This window comes from Physcomitrium patens, chromosome 13 (assembly GCF_059467195.1).
Source record: "Physcomitrium patens ecotype Gransden chromosome 13, ASM5946719v1, whole genome shotgun sequence".
In the NCBI taxonomy this organism is placed as follows: domain Eukaryota; kingdom Viridiplantae; phylum Streptophyta; class Bryopsida; order Funariales; family Funariaceae; genus Physcomitrium; species Physcomitrium patens.
The window spans coordinates 3380222-3404800 of record NC_143422.1 but is presented as its reverse complement, the minus strand read 5'-3'; the positions used below and the strand labels follow the sequence as shown (position 1 = coordinate 3404800).

The following is a 24579-nucleotide window of genomic DNA, read 5'->3' as shown; positions in this document are numbered from 1 at the left end:
GGTCGGGAAGAGGGAGTTGATGTTGTCCGCCTGTGCCCCTAGTACCGAGAACCCACAACCCCGAAACCCTAATTTCAGCTGCCCCGTTCACACTGGATGCAGACGATCTTCCTCCGTAAACTCTGCAACGTGAAATACTTTGGGATGAACTCTGTGGAAGGAAGTAACTATTGACAGCAACATTCATATTACGGAATATCTGTCTGACATTCTGTGCCACTTTTTTAATAGGTGAATTAACACCTTGTTATATTTATTTTAATTTGTATATGATGTGTTTTTTATACTCGAATTTTTTAAATCTATTAATTTATACTCTTATGTTTTCAGATATATATATATATATATATAAAGAGAATGAGAGAGAGAGAGAGAGATAGATATATATATATATATATATATATATATAGGTAAGAAACTCATGGTTGAAATTATAATAGATAAAGATACAAGAAAATTATAATATCAAGTTTTGTACGTAATTTTTAATTTTAGGTTTTACAAATAAATATTGAAATCATAAGTTATATTTTACAAATGGGAATCATAGGTTTTATTTACCAATGGGAAATTTATAAATATTACCACCCACATGTAATTAGGAAAGTATTAATAGTTGTTTATATGTTTTTTCTTCTATGAAAAAATATAAGGTTGTTCATAACGATTATCATATAATCACTCATTCTTATACTAACATATTATCATTTTTATAGTCAACTATTTTTATATAATATTGCAAAAATCTGACTTCCATTCATGGTAGCTACTTATCATGGCAGCTTTTACAAATAGTTGTTTTATAATTTCTTTAGTATCTACAAATAATTTTTGAATGTGAATCATGAAGATTAAAGCTCCTTTGAATTAAGTAAAATTATATAGAGTTGTTAATATATCAAAATATATACTAGAGATTAAGAACTTGTTAATTGTTTCAATTAACTAAGCAATAAACTTAGACCAATAGAATTTGGATAATAGAAAAATTCAAACTAATAAGATTTAGACCCTAAATAAATCCAAACTAAAAGGGTCTTGACAATGGACGATATGAATCTAGATAAGAACTTGTAATGGATCAAATGTCAATGATCTATTTAAAGAATCAAATTCTTAGGTACAAAAAATTAAGTTGGAACAATATAGGCAATATGCTTAGCTGCCATATTTAATTAGAAGTAGTATAAGTATATAATAAATCCAAGAAAGACCTATTCTTATCTTTGGCAATTACTAAACTTATTGAAATTTGATGTTCCATTCATATTGATTGTTTTAGAGTGAGTTTAACATTATTTTTTCTTATTCTTATTAACTAAAATAAGTTTTGTCTTACTCCAACTTATAACTATAATTGATTCAAAAAAAAATTAAACTATTTTTCCCCCTTATTTATTTGATAGAAGTTAATTATATTAAAATTATTTTAAATTAGTTCAGGTCCAACTTATTTGGAAACATTTTGGAATTGGTCATCATTCTTGATTAAAATTTTTGAAGACTTTTTTTTTATATATATATTTGTTTACTTTTAACTATCAAATTTTAAATTGGATGCAATCTCAAATGTATTTAAGAGACTTTTCAGGGTCAAACACATATTTAATTAAATTACATGAAGGATTTTTTTATTTTTATTTTTATTTTTATTTTTTGTTAAAATTTAAATTTTCCAACTTTGGATTGGTCAAATTTTTCAAATATTAAAGACTTGAATGAAGACTACCAAATAAAATATTTGAATTTAGAATTGGTATCTATTTGTAAGTGCCAAAATCCAAATTACATATCCATTAAGTAGATATCTAAGTTTTGAATCAAAATATATATTAAGTTCTAAAGTCCAAATTAAGAGTCATCTAAAAAGATGACTAGATTTTGGACTATTAGATACATGTTCTTTTCATCTTACTTCCTTTAACTTTTAATTTTTTAATCTTAATGATTAATCAAGACAAAGTCTTTTTTTGGCCAACTTAAAAACCAAGGCTAGTAAGACTCATGAATAGTATGTGTAATATTTAAGAGGAGCCTTAAGGTCTTAATGTATTCTTTGCACTTACCTCTAAGGTGCTACAACTTGTATAAGACTAGCTGCTAGTGAATCTAGTTTCTTGTAATAAAAATATTCTTTTGTAGTTTTAATTTTACCATTGTATTAAAATAAACCTAATTGACCAAAGAACATTTTAGGGTCTTTAAATATAATTATAATTCCTCATAATAGTCTCCAAAATTTAATATAATAATTTTATATAAAAATCCTAAAAATGTATTCTAAAAATTATTGAATCAAATTTAGATATATTTTAAGAAGTCTTCTTATGTATTAAAGGTGTTAACATTGAACTAAGTTTAACCTATTACAAAATAGAAAATATGTATTATAATAAGAATAATTTATATTAACTAAAAATCTTCTTATTTACATAAATTACTAAAAAATCATTTTTTCATATTTATTTAACCAATAACTATTAGGTATATATATATATATATATATATATATATATGAATTTCAAAGAACATATTAGATATTCATATCAAGAACTAAATAAGAACCATCACAAAGAAGAAAAAAAATACCACATCAATTTAGATAATTGCATCTAAGATTTTTAAGACTTTGATCTTATGATTTTTTAACTTAGAAAATTCTTACTATTTTAAGAACCTTCTAAATTTTTACTTTGTTTCTTAAAATTAAAATAAATTTTTAAAATTTGAATTTTCTTATTATAAAAAACTAAATTATTATTTTTAATAATACTATTATTAAAATGCGTAAGTAGAGTCCAAATCTATGATTTTTTATTATTCAATTTTTCTTTTCATTAATATGAAAGTAGTTTAGTAATCCATTTGTATACTAATATGTCTCATGATGTTAAAGTAGAAAGAGTTTCATGGTTCAAGCTAATGAATAAAATTAAATATTTTTAAAAGTGATTATTATAATTGATCATTAAGAGACCTTAGAATAAATCAAAATAATTTCAAATTACTGTTAAAAATTAGACTAAAGCACAAAAAATTAAGACTAAAAGATGCAAGAACATTCATAAAACAAAAATAGGTTTTTATTTTCTGTTAAAAGATATATATATATATATATATATATATATCTGATAAACCTTTCTTAACATGCTCTCCTTTCCAACATGTGTAAAGTACATCACATAGTGTAGCCTTAGTTTATGGTTTTATAAATAAGCTTGAATACAAATAATGTCTTTCTTTTTTCATCCCCCTCCCCCCACCCGCCCCCCCATCTTTTCTTTTTTCTTTCTATTGACCTTGGCATATATTCATCTTTGAACAGAAAAAGTCTTTAAACAACTACCAACATAATCCAAAGATATCAAAGTGTTGTATATATTGCTAGTTGGTGTATGGTTTGGAATTATTTAGAAACAACACAATGATAAGAACTTTCAATTGAACACATATAAAAAAGCATTACTGGTTTTATAAATATTTTTTAACACAACTTCACAATTGTTTCAAAAAAAATGTACCTCGAAATAGATCCAATAGAAATATCAATGGGCAACACTATACACGAGAAAAATGCATTCCAACTCATCATTTCTTCTTAGAGTTTTGAGTTGATTTTTTTAAGCATAAAGCTTGCAGAGTGGGGCTTCTTAACTTTGATTAGTCAAGGGATTTAAAAGTTGTGTCGTCTCACCTATTCCATCAAGTTTAAAGTCTTTCTAAGATACTTATTGGTATTTTTAAGAATAATAAATTTAATTTATTTATAAAAACTATCATAAAAAGATTTTTTAGATAAAAGATCAGCTTTGTATTCTTGTTAGAAATTACACAATCACAAAACCATTTTGTAAAAAACTAAATTAAATTATTTTAGTTTAAAAACTAATAAGATTCTTTGAGATGTGTATATATATATATATATATATATATATATATAAGTTTAAAAACCTTCTTATCATAAACGATGACAAAAGTTTCACAAAAAACAAATTTTAACCATCTTAATAAACTTTAAATTAAAATTAAAGATAAACTTAATTTTTATAAGAATAGAATTAAAAAAATTAATACCATGTCATTTTTATAATTCATATAACTATTTTTTATTTATAATTATTGGAGGTATATACAAAAGAAATAAAAATACATGCATATATATATATATATATATATATATATATGTAATTAATTATATAAATTGGTATAAAATATAAAATATATTATTTGCTTAATATTTTATTTTTTTATCTAACATATGAATGTATTTATTTATATTCATATATATATATATATATATATATATATATATCTATACATATATAGTTTTATTACTTCAAGTAAAAAAGATGTATAATACATTATATAAAGCAATAAATTTATTTTTTATAATTATTTTTATAATTTAAATTCTTAACTTGTTATGTTAATATATAAATATATTGAAAATCGAAATCTTTAAAATTAATTTGATTTTTTTGAAATAGATGTATTTTATAATTATTATACCATGTTTGTATATATATATATATATATATATATATATATGTAATTTATTTTTATTTTTATATGTAAATATTAAAAAAATCAAATTGTTGCATGTATGGATATGTGTGCATGTATGTGTGTATATACATTTTATGTATACACAATCATGTGATACAATACCTTTCTGTCTCGCAAAAGCCTCATCACTTTCCCTGTTTATAAATTAATGGAGGCCAATATATCCATTATATGTGTTCATATTTTCAACATCAATCTGAAATCTTCAAAAAGAACTCTTAAAACATGAATATACTTTATTGTCTTTTTCTTCAAATTTATTCACAGTATTCTTCTAGTAGAGAATACGTATTAAAATATTATCACTTTTCTAAAGGTAATGTCATGCTTTGTTAACCAAAATTTGTCAAGTTTCTTATTGAAGCAGTCTTTTGATACTTTTTGAGTACATCCAGACAGACTTGTAGAATATTTTTGACACAACATCCTATCTAACAAAAACCTAATGACTAATATAAAATTTGTATACAAACAATTCTTGTAAAATCACATCTATGTTCTACTCACACCACTCTACAGAAGCCCCGTAAGTGCATGCTTAAGAAGAAGTAGCATGAACTGCCATTGAAAATCTCTCATCTTCATATGTTTATAAAAAACCCCAATACGCCGATTCCTACTTATCTGCCATCGAAAAAGACAGTGTCTAGACACTGAAAACTGCACAAACTTGTCGACATTGAGCAGACCCACATGGAAAAGGCTTCCTTCCTTACGATCTAGAGCATGCTTCATGTACCGGCTATGCAGTAGAAGCAGAACTACAGAGGCACAGAATCACACCGTAACGGTGGATACAACACATAATGCGCATGTCGGTAGACCTCCGATGAAGCATGCCACCAACATTCCGGAAGCGGTGCCGCGTCCTCGATCCTGTTGTGAGAAATTCGACCATTGTGCTATTTTAGATTCACAGTGATTGGCTGGGACTAAGTGAGATATGTGTTGTGATCCTTAAGCTCGTGGGTCTGCAACCATTATCATGAGATGGTTTCTGACTTGGATCTTCACCTATAGGAGGTGCCGGTGCCAAACGGCGAAAGAGATGAACATGATCCCTTGAGAGATCGATCACTATTGTGCTCTTATAGTCACGGTGGCAATTAGGCAACTGTACATGCCATCATTTGGAGGTGTCTTGTACTCCGATTAGGGTTGGCGGTTCCAAGCCCGACTACATGTTCTGTACTTCATAACCTTCTACTTCCGATTAGACTACAGCTAGTTGGGTTACAATGTAGGTTCGATACTCAAGCTCAAGTGATGATGGTTTTGCCGAGGACGAAGAGGGTGAGCGAGAATGTGCATCCAAATATTCCATACAGGAAGCCACGATCTAGAACCACACCGAACAAGGAGATTCCAGCCTTCGCCTGCTGTAAGTAGCACACTGCAATCAGTCATCGACGTCAGTTCTTCAGCGCATGAAATGATGTTAGAATCTTGCAGAATGGTGACTTCTGCGTCAATTCAGCATGTTTGGTGCCATCTAAGTCCCAGTCTAGAAACCATCTCAAGTTGCGTCACAATAGATTGCGGAGAGGTCAACGAGATGACATACCCAATGCCTGTCGCTTTTGGTAGCTCTCCATGTCGTGAATGGTTTGATCGACATCGCTTGAGTAGCGAGGTGATTCCTCGTCGCTGCTGTCGACTTCGTCGGAGGAGTCGTTGTACAGGCGTGGGTGGGCAGGTCCACGCATGGCGGAAGAATACTGAGGAGGGTCGTTGCTGTCACAACCATCAGTTTTCAGCGACTCCGTCACAGCATGAGGATTACAAGTGGCCAGAGCATGCCATTGGCTCACTATGCCAACAATTCGTTGTGCTCTGTGAGTGATCTTTGCTGCTCCGCCGAGGCAAAGCATTAGGCCAGTCAGCTGCACCACAGAGCATACCTGCATATTCGCAGTCGCCACCACAGTTTAGCCGACATACTGGAAAACAGAAGGCATGAAGAGCTTTACAATTTGATCTATGAAATGCGAAAATTTAGGTTTTCGTCCGAGGGGGAAAATCCATAGGCTCGAGCAACTTACAACAAGATCTCCGCAGCGGAAGAAATTGAATTTTTCATACGTGCGGAGAAGCACGAACACAGAGCAAAATTGTGTGAAGCTGATGATGAAGAGTGCCGCGAGCAGGAATGAGCGGAACCTGTGGCTTATGATGGTCAATTGGCTCCGGAGACGCAAGTGCTCAGACATGATTACGGAGACATTGGACGTCACTTCGAGGAGGCTGGTATAGCCTTTGAAGCGAAGGATTTGAAGCGAGCACAGAAGGCGGAATAAGATGCATGTGAAGAGGAACACGGAGGTTCGATACAGCCACGACAAGAGGCCGGAGGTACACAAGAGAACGTTGAAGATGATGTTGAGCCTCTGATTGTTCTGGATGAACGGTATTGAGACAGACACGTAAACATACCACCACAACCGGAAGGCGATTTCAATGACCGCAGCTGGCAACAGGATTCGACCAAGTGAAGAAAATGAGCTCTGCACAACCACGGCAGGTCTGGCACACTTAATTCGAGTGGGAGGCGTTCACATGAAGTAGATTATTATGAAGAAAGAAAGCGATTTGTAAAACAGGAGGTGCCTGAGAGCTTCATGGCGAAAGGTGTTAGGATAGTCCAGAGTAAAATCAAAGTAGAGAATATCGAGGATGTGCTCACATGCAGCTCCGATTCGTATCCTTTGCGGACCTCCTCGGACTCGCGGGCGATCCTGTCAAGCAGTAGGGTGCGACGCAACCCATATCTGCGTACAATATGTGACAAGCACAAGAACGAGACTGCCGCCATGGCAGTTTCAGCAATTTGCACGAGCTCCTCAAACGGGTGTCGGTGTTGTGAATCGCAATCCGGGCATGATATGGAAGTGAGGTTCACAAAAGGCACAACAAACGTGAACAAAAGAAACACAATCCAAGAGAAGAGCATCTTGGGTTTCGTCGATTGGTCGAGACCCAACCATCGCAGCCCGTTCCGAAAGTACCGCAATTCATCACACGGATGGGACAGCATCCGCTTGTACATCGACTTGCGATTCGGGTCATCGATTCCAACGCAATGTTCTTGATTGCTGGGTGTCATGGGTGTCTGTGCCACCACCTCGTCCGGAAACGTAACAGTGTGGGAATGAGTTTCTTCCGATGGCTGCTTCTTCAATTCATCGTATTCTCCTCTTCCGACGTCAGGAAGGCAATTGAGCAATGGCGTCAGCGTAGAATTCGTCCTGGTGTCCCCGTCCATGGTGCTAAAAACTTTCAACTAGGCGAGAGTTCCTCTGCGTTATTGCTCAAATCGTAGATGTCGTAAAAATTAGACAAAAGCTACCAGATTAGTGCTCAAGCTCTGAGCTTATGTCCTCCTCAGATTGTCACCGACGCGATCAACTGCAACTGTTGAAATTGATGCGTAGATAGACTGCCGCATCTGTGAATCATATTTCTCTGCGACAAATCGTGTCCAAGTACCAAAACAACTTGTTGAAGAATGACAAGTAAAAAACGAATACTCGATTGGAGAAAGAGTATCCTACATAACCTGCGCGCGACCCTCGATCACAATTCAGCTCTCTCTCTCTCAAAATCCCTCACGCAAACAGTATGACAAAAAGCAAAGGCGGCTGTAACCGAACCGCACTCTGCTTCCACTGCTTTCTAGCTCCCCAATAACATACAGAAAAATTAAATGCACATCCTTGAAGTCAGTGACTTTGGCTCGAAAAGCCAGACCAGAGCCTTGTAAGCAACACCGACCATCCAAAACAACAGTTGCGGATATACCAGCAGCCAGCTCAATGCCTGCCACGGTAGCAATGTACCTCCGCTGACCGAAAGAAAAATAAACAACCATGGAAAGCTTCAATCCAAAAGTGGGCGCGGTCGTAGCACTGCGCGTCAATTCACGAGGCCCTGAAACGAGTCAGCGTGAAAAGAGACGATACTGGGAACAGACTGGAACGCAACACGCACGATGCAAGCTGTGAGCAGCTTTCATACGAAGATGCTGTTCCTCGACGCTTTCTGCCGGGTTGTGGCTGATGTCAGGATCCGTCGGTGACGCAGATGTTGTCGTGTGAGATTGCTGGCTGGGGTGGGTGGGAAGAAGATTCACCAGATGGCTGGGTCCAAGCAGAAACACTTGTTCCCCGCAGAGTCGTCGCGGCTCCACTAGACTCCCTCGTCACCACGTTCGTGGCTTTTCTGCCACTGTCGATGCGCCTCCATGTGTCGCAACGCTTATGCGCGATGCGCGACGTTACGCACGCAGGGGAACGGAGAGAACACCCTGGTCGCGACCACAAAGAAGTCTATTTTGGTGTAGCCTGCGGAATGGATGCTGCGGATTAGGGTTTGGACTATGGGATCTCTCGAGTTGTTGACTCAGTAAACAATGTTGAAAATAGGTATTTTTGAGGAAAATAAAATAGTATCATATATGTTGTTTGAAATACTCATTAAAATGATTGTTACATATTAAAGGTGTTTTAGTACTATGTAATGCATTGTATGATCAAATTATAAGTTAAGCAACTATAATTTTATGTTTTTATCTTCTATGTCTTTAAGATTATATAAGAAGCTATTCAAATTAGCTGAATACCAACATCTTATGCATAAATCTATCTTTAAGTATAAGTAGTTCTATAGAAGTGATATTTTAGAATATAAAAATAATTTTTATTTTTCTTTCCATAATGATGTTTGACCTAATTTGATTTAATAATGATGAAGCAAAGAAAAACTTGAGATCTATTGAAACTAAAATAAATAAGAAAAATTAAAAAATATTTAGAAGTAAAAAATGTCTTAAACATTTGCATTATAAAAAACATGATAGATTATCTTAATAAAGTATTAAGATGATATTTTTATAGGACCTCTAATATGTATCCAATGTTGTTGTGTAGTAACATGGCCATTAGATGAAAGAAGAAGGAAAATATCTTATTATAGAAGAGCCTAATTAAAATATATAATAAAAAATATCAATAAATATCAAGCAACTAATAAAATCTATTAGTATTAGAATTGACTTTTATGAAAATAGATTCTATTTACTTTTTAGAGCTATAAATAAGGCAAAATAAAGTATATTAAAAAATAAAGTATATTAAAAAATAAAGTATATAAGCATATATAAGAAGGAGTTAAGAATTGAATTTAGCAAAAATTACCTCAAAAAGTCAAGAATTGATACATAAAGAGGACAAGTTGTCAACCAAGGTCAAAATTAGATTCCAAAGCACAAAATCGAATACCTATGGCGACTCTAGGATTTTGGAAATTAAAAAATGGGATTTAAGAGAAGACTTAAGAAGAGATTTTTGAAAATTTGTTTCAAGTCATTTGGATCAATATTGAGGTTTTGAAGGATTTTCAAAGTTAGTGATATACTTGGTAGGTTTAGATTTTGAGAAATAAAAATACATTTACAAATTTGAGGGTTTTTTAATTTTTTTAGAATAAGTTTGGGTGAAAAGTAGGTAGTTTGTTGTTGTGCTTGTTATGAATGTGTGTGAAAAATTTATCATCAATTATATAGTTAGATTAAAGCATATGAAATTTTTTATAAGTTATGGTTTCAAAAATTTGAGATTTAGAGTCTTTGAGTAATTCCAAGATCTTGTAATATCTATTTGTTGGATTGAAGCAAAATTTAGTATAAACTAAATACCAAGTTAATATCAAAATATGTGCATTAATTTACAAAATTAATATAAAATAATGGCATTGCCACTACTATCTAATTTTGAGAAAAGGATTGAGAAGGCTTCTATGCAATCCAATTCAAAAGATCTAAGAAAAATAAGTCATGAATTCAAGGATGAATTGACATTAGATAGTTTGAAAGTTTGGTGTACAATTTTTATGATAAGAGATGAAGAGAGATGTTTCAAAGAAATGCTTTCACAACATGGTGAGGCATTTGCATTTGAATTACATAAGACAAGGTGTGTTGATCTAAGTATTGTAGCATCTATGATTATTTTCACAAATCCACATGAACCATGGAATTTAAGGCAAATTTCAATTTCAAAGGCCATTTTTCAATCTAATACAATTACTCAATGAAAAGATTAGGATGGAAATTTTAGAACCATCTATTGCACCATATTTCAATTAATGATTTATAATACCTAAGAAAAATGGGACATTGAAGTTTATTTAAGATATCAAATTGATAAATAAAATAATTTTTAGAAATATGGGTTTAAGTTAAATTATGGATGAATTTACAAAGCATTTATAAAGAAAAAAATTTATTCTATGAGATATTTTTTTTAGGATATGATTAATTTTAATTGGCAATGTAAAATAGAAATTTGACAATTGTGAAGATATTTTTAGGATTGATGAAAATATTTACATGACCACAAGGAGCTACGAATTCTATGGCACATATGATGAATGGAATAATAAGGTATTAAGAGGTTTTATTTTAAGAATAACAATCTTTCTTAAATGATGTGCCAATTAAAGGATGTGAAGAAGAAAAAAAAGATGAGACTTTGGATTCAAAGAACCATAGAAAGTTCGTGGTAGCTCATATTGATGATTATGAAAAGATTTTAACAAGGTTAGAAGAAGTTCATTAACCTTATTGGGAGCAAAATCAATGTTTGGAATAAAATCATACATTTGGTAATAGGCCATATGTGTGGATCATGTAGATACAATCCAAATATGGAAAGAGTTGATATTATTAAAAAGATGAAAGAATATGCAAATACAATAAAAGTCAAAAGGTTTTTAGGATCATATATTTTCTATTATATATGAATATCTCATTTTACAAATATAGCAAATCTATTATATGGGTTGTTAAAAAAGAATAAAAAAATTTAATAGAAATAAGAACAAAAAAAAGCTACAAAATAATTAAAAGATATATATATATATATATATTTCCAACTTTAAAGAAAATAATTTATAAATGTGCAAGACCAAAGATATTAACGGTTGATGCAAGTCCAATTGGAATAGATTGAGTAATTGTACAAGATGATAAAAAAAATAGATATGTAGTAAGGTTTGGAGCAAAGGTTTTGAATGCTAGAGAAAAGAAGTATGTGAAAATCAAAAAAAAAATTATAAGGTGCAGCAATAGCTATAAAAAAAATAAAAAAGAATATTTAATTGCTACATTAATAATCATAGAAAAAAATTTTCTATCTTTATTGGATATGATCATAAGTTGTTCAAATCTTAATATTGCTCTGTTAAGATAGATAGCATATATCAAATCTATGAATACAAAATTTAAATATATTGTAGGGAAAGAAAATTCAATTGCAGATATATTATCAAAAATAAGGTATTACAATAAAGAAGATATGATTGATTTGGAAGATAATGTGGGTACAAATTTTTATACTAATGCATTATCAAAGGAAAAAGTTCTATATATGAATACACTATTAGAAATATTTTTATAAGATTTATATGAAGGTGAATAGAAAGATATTGAAAAAGTATTTAAGTACATTAAAGCAATAAGAGGGTTAGATAGATTAAGAATTTTAGAAAATCCCTAAAAAAGCTTATAGATATTTTTATGTGATGGATATTTATGGAAGCATCCAAAAAAGAGAAGAAAAGTATTACAACAAGTAATATGTGATTTAGAAGCTTAACAAGAGGTTATTAAGGATTTTTATGCAACTTTATAGGTAGGACAAAGAGGAATTTGGGTAACTTTTACTAAATTGAAGGAGGAATATTGGTGGAAAGATATATACAAAGATATGGCAGATTTTATAGGATCATGTGAGATTTGTAAAGTTTATTCTAATATTTGATATCAAGATGGATTACATCCAACTAATCCTCTAGTACTACACTATAAGTGGATAGTGGATTTATTAGTAATAGCTATGAAACTTTGATAAATGAAATATTTAGTACTTGCTAATAAAGGTTTATTAAATATGATTGAAGGATGAGTATTAAGAATAAAAAGTACTGAAAGTATATGCTGATTTTTCTTAAAAGCCATTGTTTGTTGTTATGGTTGTATTGAAAAAATCACTACAAATAGAAGCGAATTGGATGCAGAAGAAGCAAGAGAACTCTTTAGTATGATAAAAATTAAACTTTCTTTGACAACAACATATAATCTAAAAGATAATGAGAAGAGTGAGAAAAGATATTTACCTATTGTTAAGACATTAATAAAAGTATGCAATTATAAAGTACATCAATGGCCTTAGGCTACTATCATTTGCATTATGGATAGACTCCATCATTCATAGTAGGGTGACTAATTATATACCTTCTAAGTTTATGGATAAAAGCCAATTATACCAATAGAAGAAACGATGTATATATAGGGAGTATTGTCTTAGAAAAATGGTCTTAATAGAGATGAGGTTTTAGCATTATGGATTCAACAATTGGAAAGAAGACTTGAAGATATTGAAATAGCAACAGAAAAGTTGAAAGAAATTAGAAAAAAAATAAAGAAAGATTTGATAAAATGCATTGACTATGGCCTAATCAATTGAATAAAGTGATTAGATTTTAGTCTGTGATAATAGTTTGAATAACCAACATAGTATATTATGAAAGTTTTCTAAGCATTGGTTTGAATTATATGTTTTAATAGAAGTCTATGACAATGGTATATACATATTTCGGAAACTTAATGGAACAAAATTAAAGACACCTATAGTAGAGAAGTGAGTCAAATTATTTAAATAAAGAGATGTATGCACATATTTTGATAAAGAACAAAATCTATTAAGTGACATTGAAATGAAAGTAGAAGAATAGGTTGAATATCAAGAATTTGACCAAGATGAAGAATATCTTACATCAATATATTAAAGAATCATTGATACATGCCAAAGAACATACAAGTTTAGAGAGGATGGATATTGTATAATAACATGATCATTAGGTGAAAGAAAAAAGAAAATATTTTATTATAAAAGAGCTTAATTAAAAATATATAATAAAAAATATAGATAAATGATAGGTAGATAGTAAAATCTATTAATATTAGAACTATCTTTTATGAAAATGGATTCTATTTACTTTTTAGAGCCATAAATAAAGTAAAATAAAATAGATTAAATAAATAAAACATATGGAAATATATAGAAGGGAGTAAGGAGTTGAATTTAACAATAAATTACGTCAAGAAGACAAGAATTGATACCCAGAGAAGATTGATTGCCAACCAGAATTGAAATCAAATTTCAAAGCTCAAAATCAAGCACCTATAGCAACTCTAGGGTTCTTTTGCAAATTAAAGAGTGGAATTTAAGAAAAGATTTGTGAAGAGATTTTTGAGAATTTGTTTTAGGTCATTTGGTCCAATATTGAGGTTTTGAAAGATTTTCAAAATTAATGATGTACTTGGTGGATTTAGATTTTGAGAAATAAATATACATTTACAAATTTGAAGATTTCTTCAATTTTGTAGCATATGTATGGGTGAAAAGTAGGAAGTTTGTTATTATGCTTATTATGAATGTGTGAGAAATTTGAGGTGAATTGAGTGGAGAGATTAAAGTATATGAAGGTTTTTGTGAGTTATTAATAATTCCTGCGAAGGTGCTATGGTGCAACACCTTGATTTTTCTATGATCATTGGAGAATTCCGGACCAAGGAGTAGAGCTCGTAGTGGTTGGTGGCTGCTGTATCAAAAGCCTTCCTGTTATCACTAAAGGCGTAGACGCCATTGGTGTCGTCCAGCTAGAGATCATAGCTTCTGTTCCTTGTTGTTGATGATTTTTCTGTTTCCTGTGTGCAAGGGAAGGTGGTGACTTTGTTCCGTGAGAAGCTGTAGGGCGGCATCCTTCTTCCTTTTCGGTGGTCAGTGTGTAACTCCGGGTTCGGCGGTGCATCTAGATAGTGCTTTCCTAGGTCGAGCGTGTTGCAGTGGCTGCACTGTTGTTGCAAGACTGTATCTCATTTTTTTCTCTCTCTCCCTCTCAAATTTTTAGGTCCCAAAATGATCCTGGGAGCCTCTCGATTATTGCTGTGCGTAGTGTGCTCTTTCGTGTTTTCGACCGGTGACGTACAATGAAGTGCATGGTTCAGGAAGGAGTGTAGCATTGTTCATGTGGTTCTGGAGTAGCTACGGCGGCAGCACTCATCGGTGTAACAGCGGCAAAAGAGGTTTGCATTTTATGCCGGCAGCTACGTTCTTACAACAACTCCTGTTCCTTAATCCAGTTGGCAATGGTGTGGGCGATTTACGGTGACTACTTATTAAATTTGTCGGCTTATACGGTGCTGTGTCGACGCTAACCTTGTGTTATTCTCCAATTGCGCATCTGTAGTGCACCGGGGTCACACATCTACCACGTGTGTCATCAGTGGCTGCTGAAGTTGAGCTCATAATAGAGTTCTCACATGCAAGTGGTCGTCATCGTCGAATCTTGGTTTTCTGGTGGTTCTACGAGCCATTATTCCAATTGTTGAACTTGGTGAAGTTGGCGTTCGGGTTCTGTCGACGTGTGATGTCTTACAGCAAGTGATAAGAGCAAGCTGGTGTCGGGAGTCTAGCTCTAAATCAATTGTTTTTATTTTGTTCTTTGTTCCGTGGCGGCAATCAAGGGTGCACAGAACCAGTGTGGAAGCAAGTGGCGCTAGTATTTCCTTCATTCCCTCTCGCATGGTTCTACATTCATATCGAGGTGCTAGTGGAGTGCAGCGCTGCAAGGCCTCCCTAGTTGTTAGGTGACTGGAGCTACGGCGGGGGATTCCTGTCCTTGTGGTTGAATGAGAAGAAGTGCTCAACGATTCTAGCTGCATTATTGACGTTGCTTGCGGCACTAGGGTGGCTGATAGAACCTGTGAGATCCGGTTCCATGGTTCTGTATCATTGCGTTTGAAAGAGATCTCAGTAACATGGTTGAGGTGCAATTGCATTGCAAGCGGCGATTATTTGTTTGTATCATATTGCCGAGGACCATGGCGTGGTGTGGTCGTCCTCAACTTTTTGCCTCATGTTGTCGGCCGGGGCTGTTGGCGCTGTGTGGAGATCGCTCCTTGTATAGTTCTACGAGCTTTGTCCGCGATAGTGGAGCAGATCGTCGGGGGCGACAATGACTTAGTTGTTTATCCTAGTCGATTGGTTCATTTTCTTTGAGTAAAAACCTTGTATGTGAAGCAATGGCGAGAATATAAGCCCAGTCATTCCTAGATTTCCCCCTTCGGAAGTGAGATCTTTGTAGAGGTGCTGTGAATATTGTTGCGAGCTGCTCTTGCAAAAGAATTGGTTCAATTCGGTGCGCCCTTGCCAACAGAAAGTTTCCAAGAGTTAGAGGTCACTTGTTCCTCGTAGGTTGTTAAAATAGCTGTAGAATTATTCAGTGGCCGTTGTCGACACTTGTATTGTTGTAAGGTGACTAATCTCTAATCCACGCTGCATTGGAGTCGAAGTGAAGACTGGAATTTCATCGTTAACCTTCATGCACAATAAAGGAACTCGAACAGCGCACGAAAGGAGTGCTGTATTGAGAGTCTAGCTATTGCTAGAGGAAGGCATTGAGAGCAACAAAGACTTCAAGGCAGAACCAATTCCAAAAAGGATTATTAAATAATCGTGAGACTTCTAGATTGGATAAATCTAATCAGGGACAGAGTTAGGAGCTAAACAAAATCAAGTTAGGATGCAATTAGGTTAAGATTCTAAATGATTAAATTTTGGATGAAGTTTTTTTTATAAAATCAAGGATGAATTCAAATTATGTGGATGAATTATTATTCAAGGATGAAATATCATTCAAAGATGAGTTTTGTTAATGGATGAATTTTAATTACATAGAATTTAAAATAAGATAAAAGATAAAAAATGAAATAAAAACATATTAATCAGAATTCTTTATTAAAAGTTGTCAAGTGACTTGTTATTTGCAAGTGTTAGTTGGTAATAGAGTCTTGGCCTCATTGATTGAATATTTTAAAGAGAATTAAGATTGATTTGATTAGGATTTAATTAATAGCCATAAATTCTAAAATTTACATAGTGATTCACTTATAGTGAGCTAGAATAAATTTCTAATTAATGGAGGCTTATTTTAGCTCATATTTTGGTGCATCTACTGGGAGTTTATCTTATCAGTCTTAGACTTGCTTAGAAGACAATTGTTTTATTATTTTATATTTTTAATTGTTTTTTTCTTGTTCTAATACAATCTTTTAATATTGTTGTGGTTGTTGTTGTGCAGGAACTTAGAATGAAGAGGCAACTTAAAGAATTTAGGATAGAGAAGTAAGAAGCATAGCTAAGGATTTAGAATTATTTTAAGGACTAGAATTAGATTAAGTTTAGACAAGGATCTTCATCAAAGGTAGAGCTTTTCTTCCAATTTGGTCATCACTTCCCTTCTTTGTTAAATTCTTATTGAGGGCCCATCTCTAGTGGTAGAAGGGATTTAATCACCCTCTCAACCTCTCGTATCCTTTATTTTCATCTAATTGTAAAACTCTAGTTAGCAACAATTTTTTTAATAATAGAGAGATTTAATCACCCTCTCCACCCACTATACCCTTTCTATTCAAAAGTATAGTATAGAAACAAATTCTTTAATAATATTTCAAAAATTACTTCACCAATAATTTAAGAAAAAAATATTGGGAAGAGAATAGGAAAAAAAAGAAGAGGTATAAGTGAAAGAAAAAAAAGAAGAAAGACAAAAGTGAATTCAAAAGGCTACACTTTAAAGTAAGTTCTCTTGAAATGATTATTTAAGCTTTTATTTGGATCATTAAATTAATATAAGTGGTGGATTGAGAAGCAAGGAGCTAAAAGGAGATACTTGGTACTTCAAAGGCATAAAATCAAGTAAATTCTTTAATTTTTGAATTATTTCAATTACATAAGTTTTTATTTTATTTTATTTTAATTTTAATTTTAATTTATTTTTATCCTTTAAACCATTATATTTAAGGAATTATCTACTACTTATTTAATAATAAAGTGTATTAGACAAAAGAGTTCTTTGCATGCATCAATCCAATTTGAAGGAATATTTACATGGCTACATTGCCGGCTATCATGTCACTTGTTAATGAATCACTACAAAAAATTCTAAATGATCTCCCTAATCAATTACAAACTAGATTTAAAAGATAGGATCAGAAGTGAAGGTTCTATTTTATTCTACTACATTTGAATCTTAGAAGAGAGAATAGATAATTACCTCTTCTGCTTCTTCCTTCTAGATTCTACCTTCCACCACTAGAGATCAAAAGAGAGGTCTTTAGATTTTTTGAAGAGACAAGATTCAAGCTTGGTTTGGGGTTTTGAAGGCCATCTACCGAATTTTCATCTTTTTGTTTTGAAAATTTGAGGAAAGTCAGATCATGTTATTAGCTTTCCAATAAGCTATAGAACATAAGAATTGAAGCTATGAAGAGGGAGAGCCATGCGAATTTGTGAAAGAGGTGGCTGGAATTTTTGAGCTGCAAGATTCAAGTTTGGTTAGGAATTTCTATGCCATATCTCGTATATTCTTCTTCTTTTTTTAAAATTTTGAGAGAAATTAGATCGTGTTGTTAGATTTCCAACAAGTTATTTTATGCAAGAAATGGAGTTGTAAAGAGGGAGATCCAAGCAGATTTGTGAGAAGGGAGTCTCTCAAGTTTTATGGGTGGCGAGATTCAAGACCGGTTTGAGGTTTCCTATTGCATTTTTTAGATTTTCATCTTTTTGTTTTGAAAATTTGAAAGAAGCTAGATCTTATTGTTAGCTTTACAAAGAGCTATTTCATGCAAAAAGAAGAGGTGTGATGAGGGAGATTCATATGAATTTGTTGGAGGAGATTTGCTGGAATTTTTGTGCTGCGAAATTCAAGACTAGTTTGGAACTTGTTATGCCATTTATTGGATTTTTTTCTTTTTATTCTGATAATTTGAAAGAAGTTAGAGCTCATTGTTAGCTTTCCAAAAAGTCCTTGTATGTGAGAAAAAAAAAGCTGTGATGAGGAAGATTCAAGCTAATTTGTAGATGGGGGTATTGAAGCAGTGACTAGAGCAAGTAGCCAATTTTTTTCCTCCTTGATTTGGCTCTCATTTTTTCAAGATTTTGTTTAAGGACTTTAACAATTTAAAATTTTTAGCTTGAATTAAGCTCAAAAAGCTAAACTTTGCATAGATTAGATTAGTAATAAGTAAGTTATAGGTATTTTAATAAGTTGAGATTTGAGTTTAAGATTTGAATTAAGGATTGGCTACATCTTAGCACAAGAAATAAATTAGACTAAATTTTGTATTTAGCTTTTGGCTATCTTTTTACATTTGACTTCATTTAGGCAACATTATATTTCTTTCAATCCACTTGCAATTAAGGACCTTGTATTCTAAAAAAGAGGCTTGCCTTCTTGACACTAACAACAAAATACCTTTGCATTGAATGTTGTTTAGATCACTTCCATACAAAGTCATTCTATATAATATTTTAAGAAAAAAAAAGCTTTGATTGGTACGATACTCAAGTAAGCATTCTTTTTTTAGATTATTTTTGTTGTATTTTCTTTCTCTATCAAAATGAATGTTTAAGTAGGATAAAAGTTGATAAGTACAAGATAATAAAAATTTAAATTCCATAAGTTGTTTTATTTGGATTATTTTAATTATTTTAACTTTTAATTTTTAATTTTTAGAAATGAAATCATGGTCATAGAAATTTAATGCATCACTTTATTAGATCCAATAAACACGTATTAGTATAATTTTTGAAAAATCTAGAATCTTTAAAAATCATTAAACATTTCTTACCAAATATTAGGATTTTAATTCCTAAACCTGTTTTAAATTTGCCTAAAAATATCTTTAAAGAATTTAAAGACCTTCTTTTAAAAGACCTTAAAGAAAATTTAAAAAACTTATTTTTAAATCTTTTGATAGATAATATAAGTAATTTGGATCAAAGGAGCATTCATTCATCTCAACTACCAAAGACAATAGATCCAAATAGATCAAAAAAAAGAAAAAAGAAAAATAAAAGAACCACCATCCATATCAATTAATCTTTTGGTTCAATCAAGGAGTTTATTTATTTAAGTTTTGGAGGGACTTAGTGCTGCTCCTATGCCTCTTAAACTTCCTATCTTTAGAGGTACAAGAGATGAAGATCCTTCAATCCTTGTAGAGTATTTCATAGAAATATTCACTATGTATTTGATAACAAATGGCCATTCTTATTTAGTATTGTTTTCAACCACATTAAAAGAGGGGGCATAAAAGTGATATTGCAACCACTCTTCTAACACCTTCTTAAATTGGGACATGATCCACTACTTTTTCTTAGAAAATTTTGAGCTTGAAGTAAGACAAATCATGGCCTTAATTACTTTATCTTTTCTTAAACAAGGAAAGGATGAAGTTATTACATCATATATCCTAATTTTTGAATTAGTAGTGATAAGATTTGTAAGAACTTTGCTCTCCAATGACACCTTCAAGCATTTCTTTATTCAAAGATTTGCCAAAGAAAAAATAATTAAAGAAATCCTTTATACTTGCTCTAAAGATCTTATAATAGTCAAATATGGAGCAAAGAAAGTAGAAAAAATAAATAAAGAGCATCGAAGGCTGTGGCATAAAAAAGACTACAATATCCATATCTATACATACTAGGATTTCTTATACATTAAGCTTTCAAATGTACAAACAACCACCATTGATTTCTACAATCATATGAGCCTATCTTTTAACTTTAAATATTAGGCCTCTACTTCCTTTGTTGACCTTAATATATTCTATTGAAGATAATATGTAAAAGAAAGATTTACAAAAAAAGATGAAGGCACCTTAATTAGAATTTCAAATCCAAATTTTCCATTAAATGAAGTTAATAATGAAAAAATTAACTAAATTAGCTAGAAATTTCAAGTCCAACCTTCTTCTTCATTCTATTGAATTAGAAAGATATTGTCACGGATATACATATAATTACCTACAAGAGTCGATAAAAGTATGTAAAAGTAGATAAAAGTAGATTAATTGTGCAATATCTTCTAGAGAAGCTTCTTAGAAGCTTCATAGACGCTGCTTTGATCTTATAGGAGTCCATAGTTGACTTTTAGGTTAAAAACTTGGTCAACAAGTTAGCCATGTGCCACACATGTTGGTAGCTTGAAGGACAAGCTAACTACGTAGTCCACTCATAGAAAACTTGCCTTGCAAGCAAAGACATGTGGCCTAGAAAGTCAACACATATTAGAGGTCTTATAGAATATCGCCACGTGGCTTCTAGTTAGATAGTATATATAGAGGCAAGAGTGAAGCTCTCTTCACTCTTGTCAACTCCTTTCTTGCTTCTAGTCTAGTTTCAAGGGTCTCTAATTTTCTTGTCTTTTGGCAATAGCCATTCCAGTTTCTCTTTCAATATATATATATTTGTTTATTTACCTCTCTTTGAGTGAAGGCTCACTTGTCTGAATTGTTTTTCATCGAGTTCTTGTCCTTGACAGATTGACAAGAGTACACTTACAATATCAGAGCTTTGTTTTTCTTGAGTAAGAGTGGATTACCCTTTTCTCTTGACAAGACATAAGCATATTAGAAGTTTGCGGATTACCCACTTCTAAACTGATATTGTTCTTAATATCTTCTTTGTTATCAAGTCTTTCTTTTCTTTTGTCTTGAGCAGTATCAAACAAATTTTTCTTCTTAGTGTTATTATGGCAGAGCTTGTTGAAATGAAGAGTGCAATGGCACAAATGCAAGAACAAATGAGGGAGTTAATGCTTGCGATGCATCAATTCAATTCACCAACACAGGAAAGAACAAGAATAACAGAAAGTAGGGATATAGAGATGATCGGAGCCGCTTCAACATCTGCAACAAATCACGTTCCTTCTCCAATTGTACAACACCCTGTAAGCACTAGAGAACCAAGAATTGCCTTACCCGAGAAATTTGATGGTACGAGATCAAAGTTTCGAGGGTTCATCAATCAAGTACAATTGGCAATTGAACTTCAACCGCAAAGCTATCCAACTCCAGGATCATAAGTCAAGTTTATTGGCACTCTACTTTTTGGTTCTGCATTATCGTGGTTTTTGTCTTTTCTTGAATAACGAAATCCAATATTGGACAATTTGGAAGCTTTTTTGGCGGAGTTTCGATCTATGTATGGTGAACACGATGCAACTCATGTTGCAACAAATAAGATCCAAATTCTGCGACAAAGAAATCGCTCAGTAACAGTATATGCTTCACAATTTTGACAAGTTGCAATTGACATCAAGTGGGATGATGTTGCACTCATCAGTCAATTTCTTTATGGATTGCAATACGAAGTAAAGAAATTGATGCTCAACTTACCTGATCCTCAAACTTTGAGTCAAACAATCGATTTTACGATAAAATGTGATAATCGACTTTTCGAATTTCGATCCGAGAATCATTCATGGGAACCTCAACGTTATTACTCAATGGCAACATCAACATCTTTGCCAAATGTACATTCGGAAGTAGAAGACATGCAAATTGATGTAGTACGTTTTAAACCCCTAACTGAGCAAGAAAAGATTCGTCGTCGTCAAGAAGGGTTATGTTTATATTGCGGAGAACCTAAGTACACTGCTCAACATTGTCCAAAGAAACGACGCAACTATAAAATGAGGGGTACGACGGTCAAAGAAGACAACATGTCGGAAAACGGATTCGTCCAGCTACAATATGGACCATGCAGCTGGAACCTTGTACAATTCCTAATGAAGGTCCTATCCTCTTCTTAGAACCCTCTCCTTGTTTTATAATAGACTTATATTTAGGACCTAAGAATTACAAAGCCTCTGTTTTATTAGATTCGGGAGCCTCAGCATATTTTTTAGATGAACAATTTGTTAAAAGTCGTAAAATACCCTTTGTACAGAAACCTAAACCAGTACATGTAGAAGTCATAGATGGTCGTCCCTTGTCTTCTGGAGATGTCACTCATGAAACTCATCCTATAAAAGTAACAATAGACGGTCATGATAGCTACATAGCTTTTAACATAATTAAATCCCCGTCCAATCCAGTGTCACGGACATACATATAATTACCTATATGAATAGATAAAAGTATGTAAAAGTAGGTTAATTGTGTAATATCTTCTAGAGAAGCTTCTTAGAAGCTTCATAGACGCTGCTTTGACTTTATAGGAGTCTATAGTTGACTTTTAGGTTAGAAACTTGGTCAACAAGTTAGCCATGTGCCACGCATGTTGGAAGCTTAAAGAACAAGCTAATTACGTGGTCCATCCATAGAAAACTTGCCTTGCAAGCAAAGGCATGTGGCCTAGAAAGTCAACATATATTGGAGGTCTTATAGAACATCGCCACGTGGCTTCTAGTTAGATAGTATATATAGAGGCAAGAGTGAAGCCCTCTTCACTCTTGTCAACTCCTTTCTTGCTTCTAGTCTAGTTTCAAGGGTTTCTAGTTTTCTTGTATTTTGGCAATAGCCATTCCAGTTTCTTTCTTAATATACATATTTCTATTTTGTCCTATTTCTTTTTGAGAAAAGTCTCACTTACTCTTTAGCTTTCATCGAGTTCTTGTCCTTGACAGATTGACAAGAGTCCACTTACAATATCAGAGCTTTGTCTTTTCTTGATTAAGAGTGGATTACCCCTTTTTCTTGATAAGACATAAGCGCATTAGAAGTTGCGGATTACCCTCTTTTAAACTGATATTGTTCTTAGTATTTTCTTTGTTATCAATTCCTCTCTTCTATTTGTTTTGAGCGTTATTAGGCATCTTCTCTTTTCTAAGTGCTACTATGGCAGAGCTTGTTGAAATGAAGAGTGCAATGGCACAGATGCAAGAACAATTGAGGGAGTTAATGCTTGCGATGCATCAACTCAATTTACCACCACAAGGAGCAACAAGAATGGTAGGAAGTGAAGATATAGAGATGATTGGGGCTGCTTCAACATCTGCACCAAACCATGTCCCTTCTCCCAGAATGGAACACCCTTCGAGTGTTAGAGAACCGAGAGTTGCCTTGCCCGAGAAGTTTGATGGTACCAGATCCAAGTTTCGAGGATTCATCAATCAGGTCCAACTAGTGATTGAACTTCAACCCCAGAGCTATCCAACTCCAGGGTCACAAGTAAGATTCATTGGTACACTTCTTTCAGGTTCAGCATTGTTATGGTTTTCATCTTTTCTTGAACGACGAGATCCAATATTGGATAATCTGGAGGCTTTTTTGGCGGAGTTTCGATCCATGTTTGGAGAACATGATGCAATTCGTGTTGCAACCAACAAGATCCGTATTTTGCGACAAGACAATCGATCAGTAACATTATATGCTTCGCAATTTCGACAACTTGCAACTGATATCAAGTGGGATGATGCCGCACTTGTGAGTCAATTTCTCTACGGATTACAATATGAGGTAAAGAAATTGATGCTTAATTTACCTGATCCTCAAACATTGAGTCAAGCAATTGACTTTGCTGTGAAGTGCGACAATCGACTTTTTGAATTTCGATCCGAGAGTCGCACAAGTGGGCCTCAACGTTACTACAATTCAATGGCAACACCGACGTCTCCTCAACACATACCTTCAGAAGTAGAGGATATGCAAATTGATGCGGTACGTTTCAAACCTCTTACTGAGCAAGAAAAGTCTCGTCGTCGACAAGAAGGATTGTGCTTATATTGTGGAGAACCTAAGCACACTACTCAACATTGTCCAAAGAAGCGACGTAACTACAAAATGAGGAGTACGGCTGTCAAAGAAGACAGTATGTCGGAAAACGAGTACGTCCAGCTACAATAGGGACCGTGCGGCTGGAATCTTGTACAACTTCTAATAAAGGTCCTATCCTCTCCTCAGAACCATCTCCTTGTTTTATAATAGATGTGCGTTTAGGACCTAATAATTACAAAGCCTCTGCCTTGGTAGATTCAGGAGCCTCATCTTGTTTTTTAGATGAAGAATTTGTTAGATGTCATAGAATATCATTAATACAAAAAACTAAACCTATACACGTAGAAGTCATAGATGGTCGTCCGTTGTCTTCTGGAGATGTAACT

The 24579-nt window shown here is 32.9% G+C and overlaps 1 protein-coding gene and 1 long non-coding RNA gene across 2 annotated transcripts; one reads left to right on the top strand and one right to left on the bottom strand.

The window, feature by feature from the left end:
• Nucleotides 1–4894: 4894 nt before the first annotated feature.
• On the bottom strand, nt 4895–8853 carry LOC112290842 (uncharacterized). Its single transcript, XM_024537617.3, has 4 exons — nt 7250–8853; nt 6609–7070; nt 6131–6467; nt 4895–5959 (listed from the first exon to the last, which is right to left on the bottom strand). The coding sequence occupies exons 1-4, from the start codon at nt 7826–7828 to the stop codon at nt 5826–5828; spliced, it is 1512 nt and encodes a 503-aa protein (XP_024393385.1). The 5' UTR covers nt 7829–8853; the 3' UTR covers nt 4895–5825.
• Nucleotides 8854–14490: 5637 nt separating this feature from the next.
• On the top strand, nt 14491–15978 carry LOC149987903 (uncharacterized). The gene is made up of 2 exons (XR_016505976.1): nt 14491–14710; nt 14875–15978. It is a non-coding gene; the product is annotated as an uncharacterized LOC149987903 (long non-coding RNA).
• The last annotated feature ends 8601 nt before the right edge of the window (nt 15979–24579 follow it).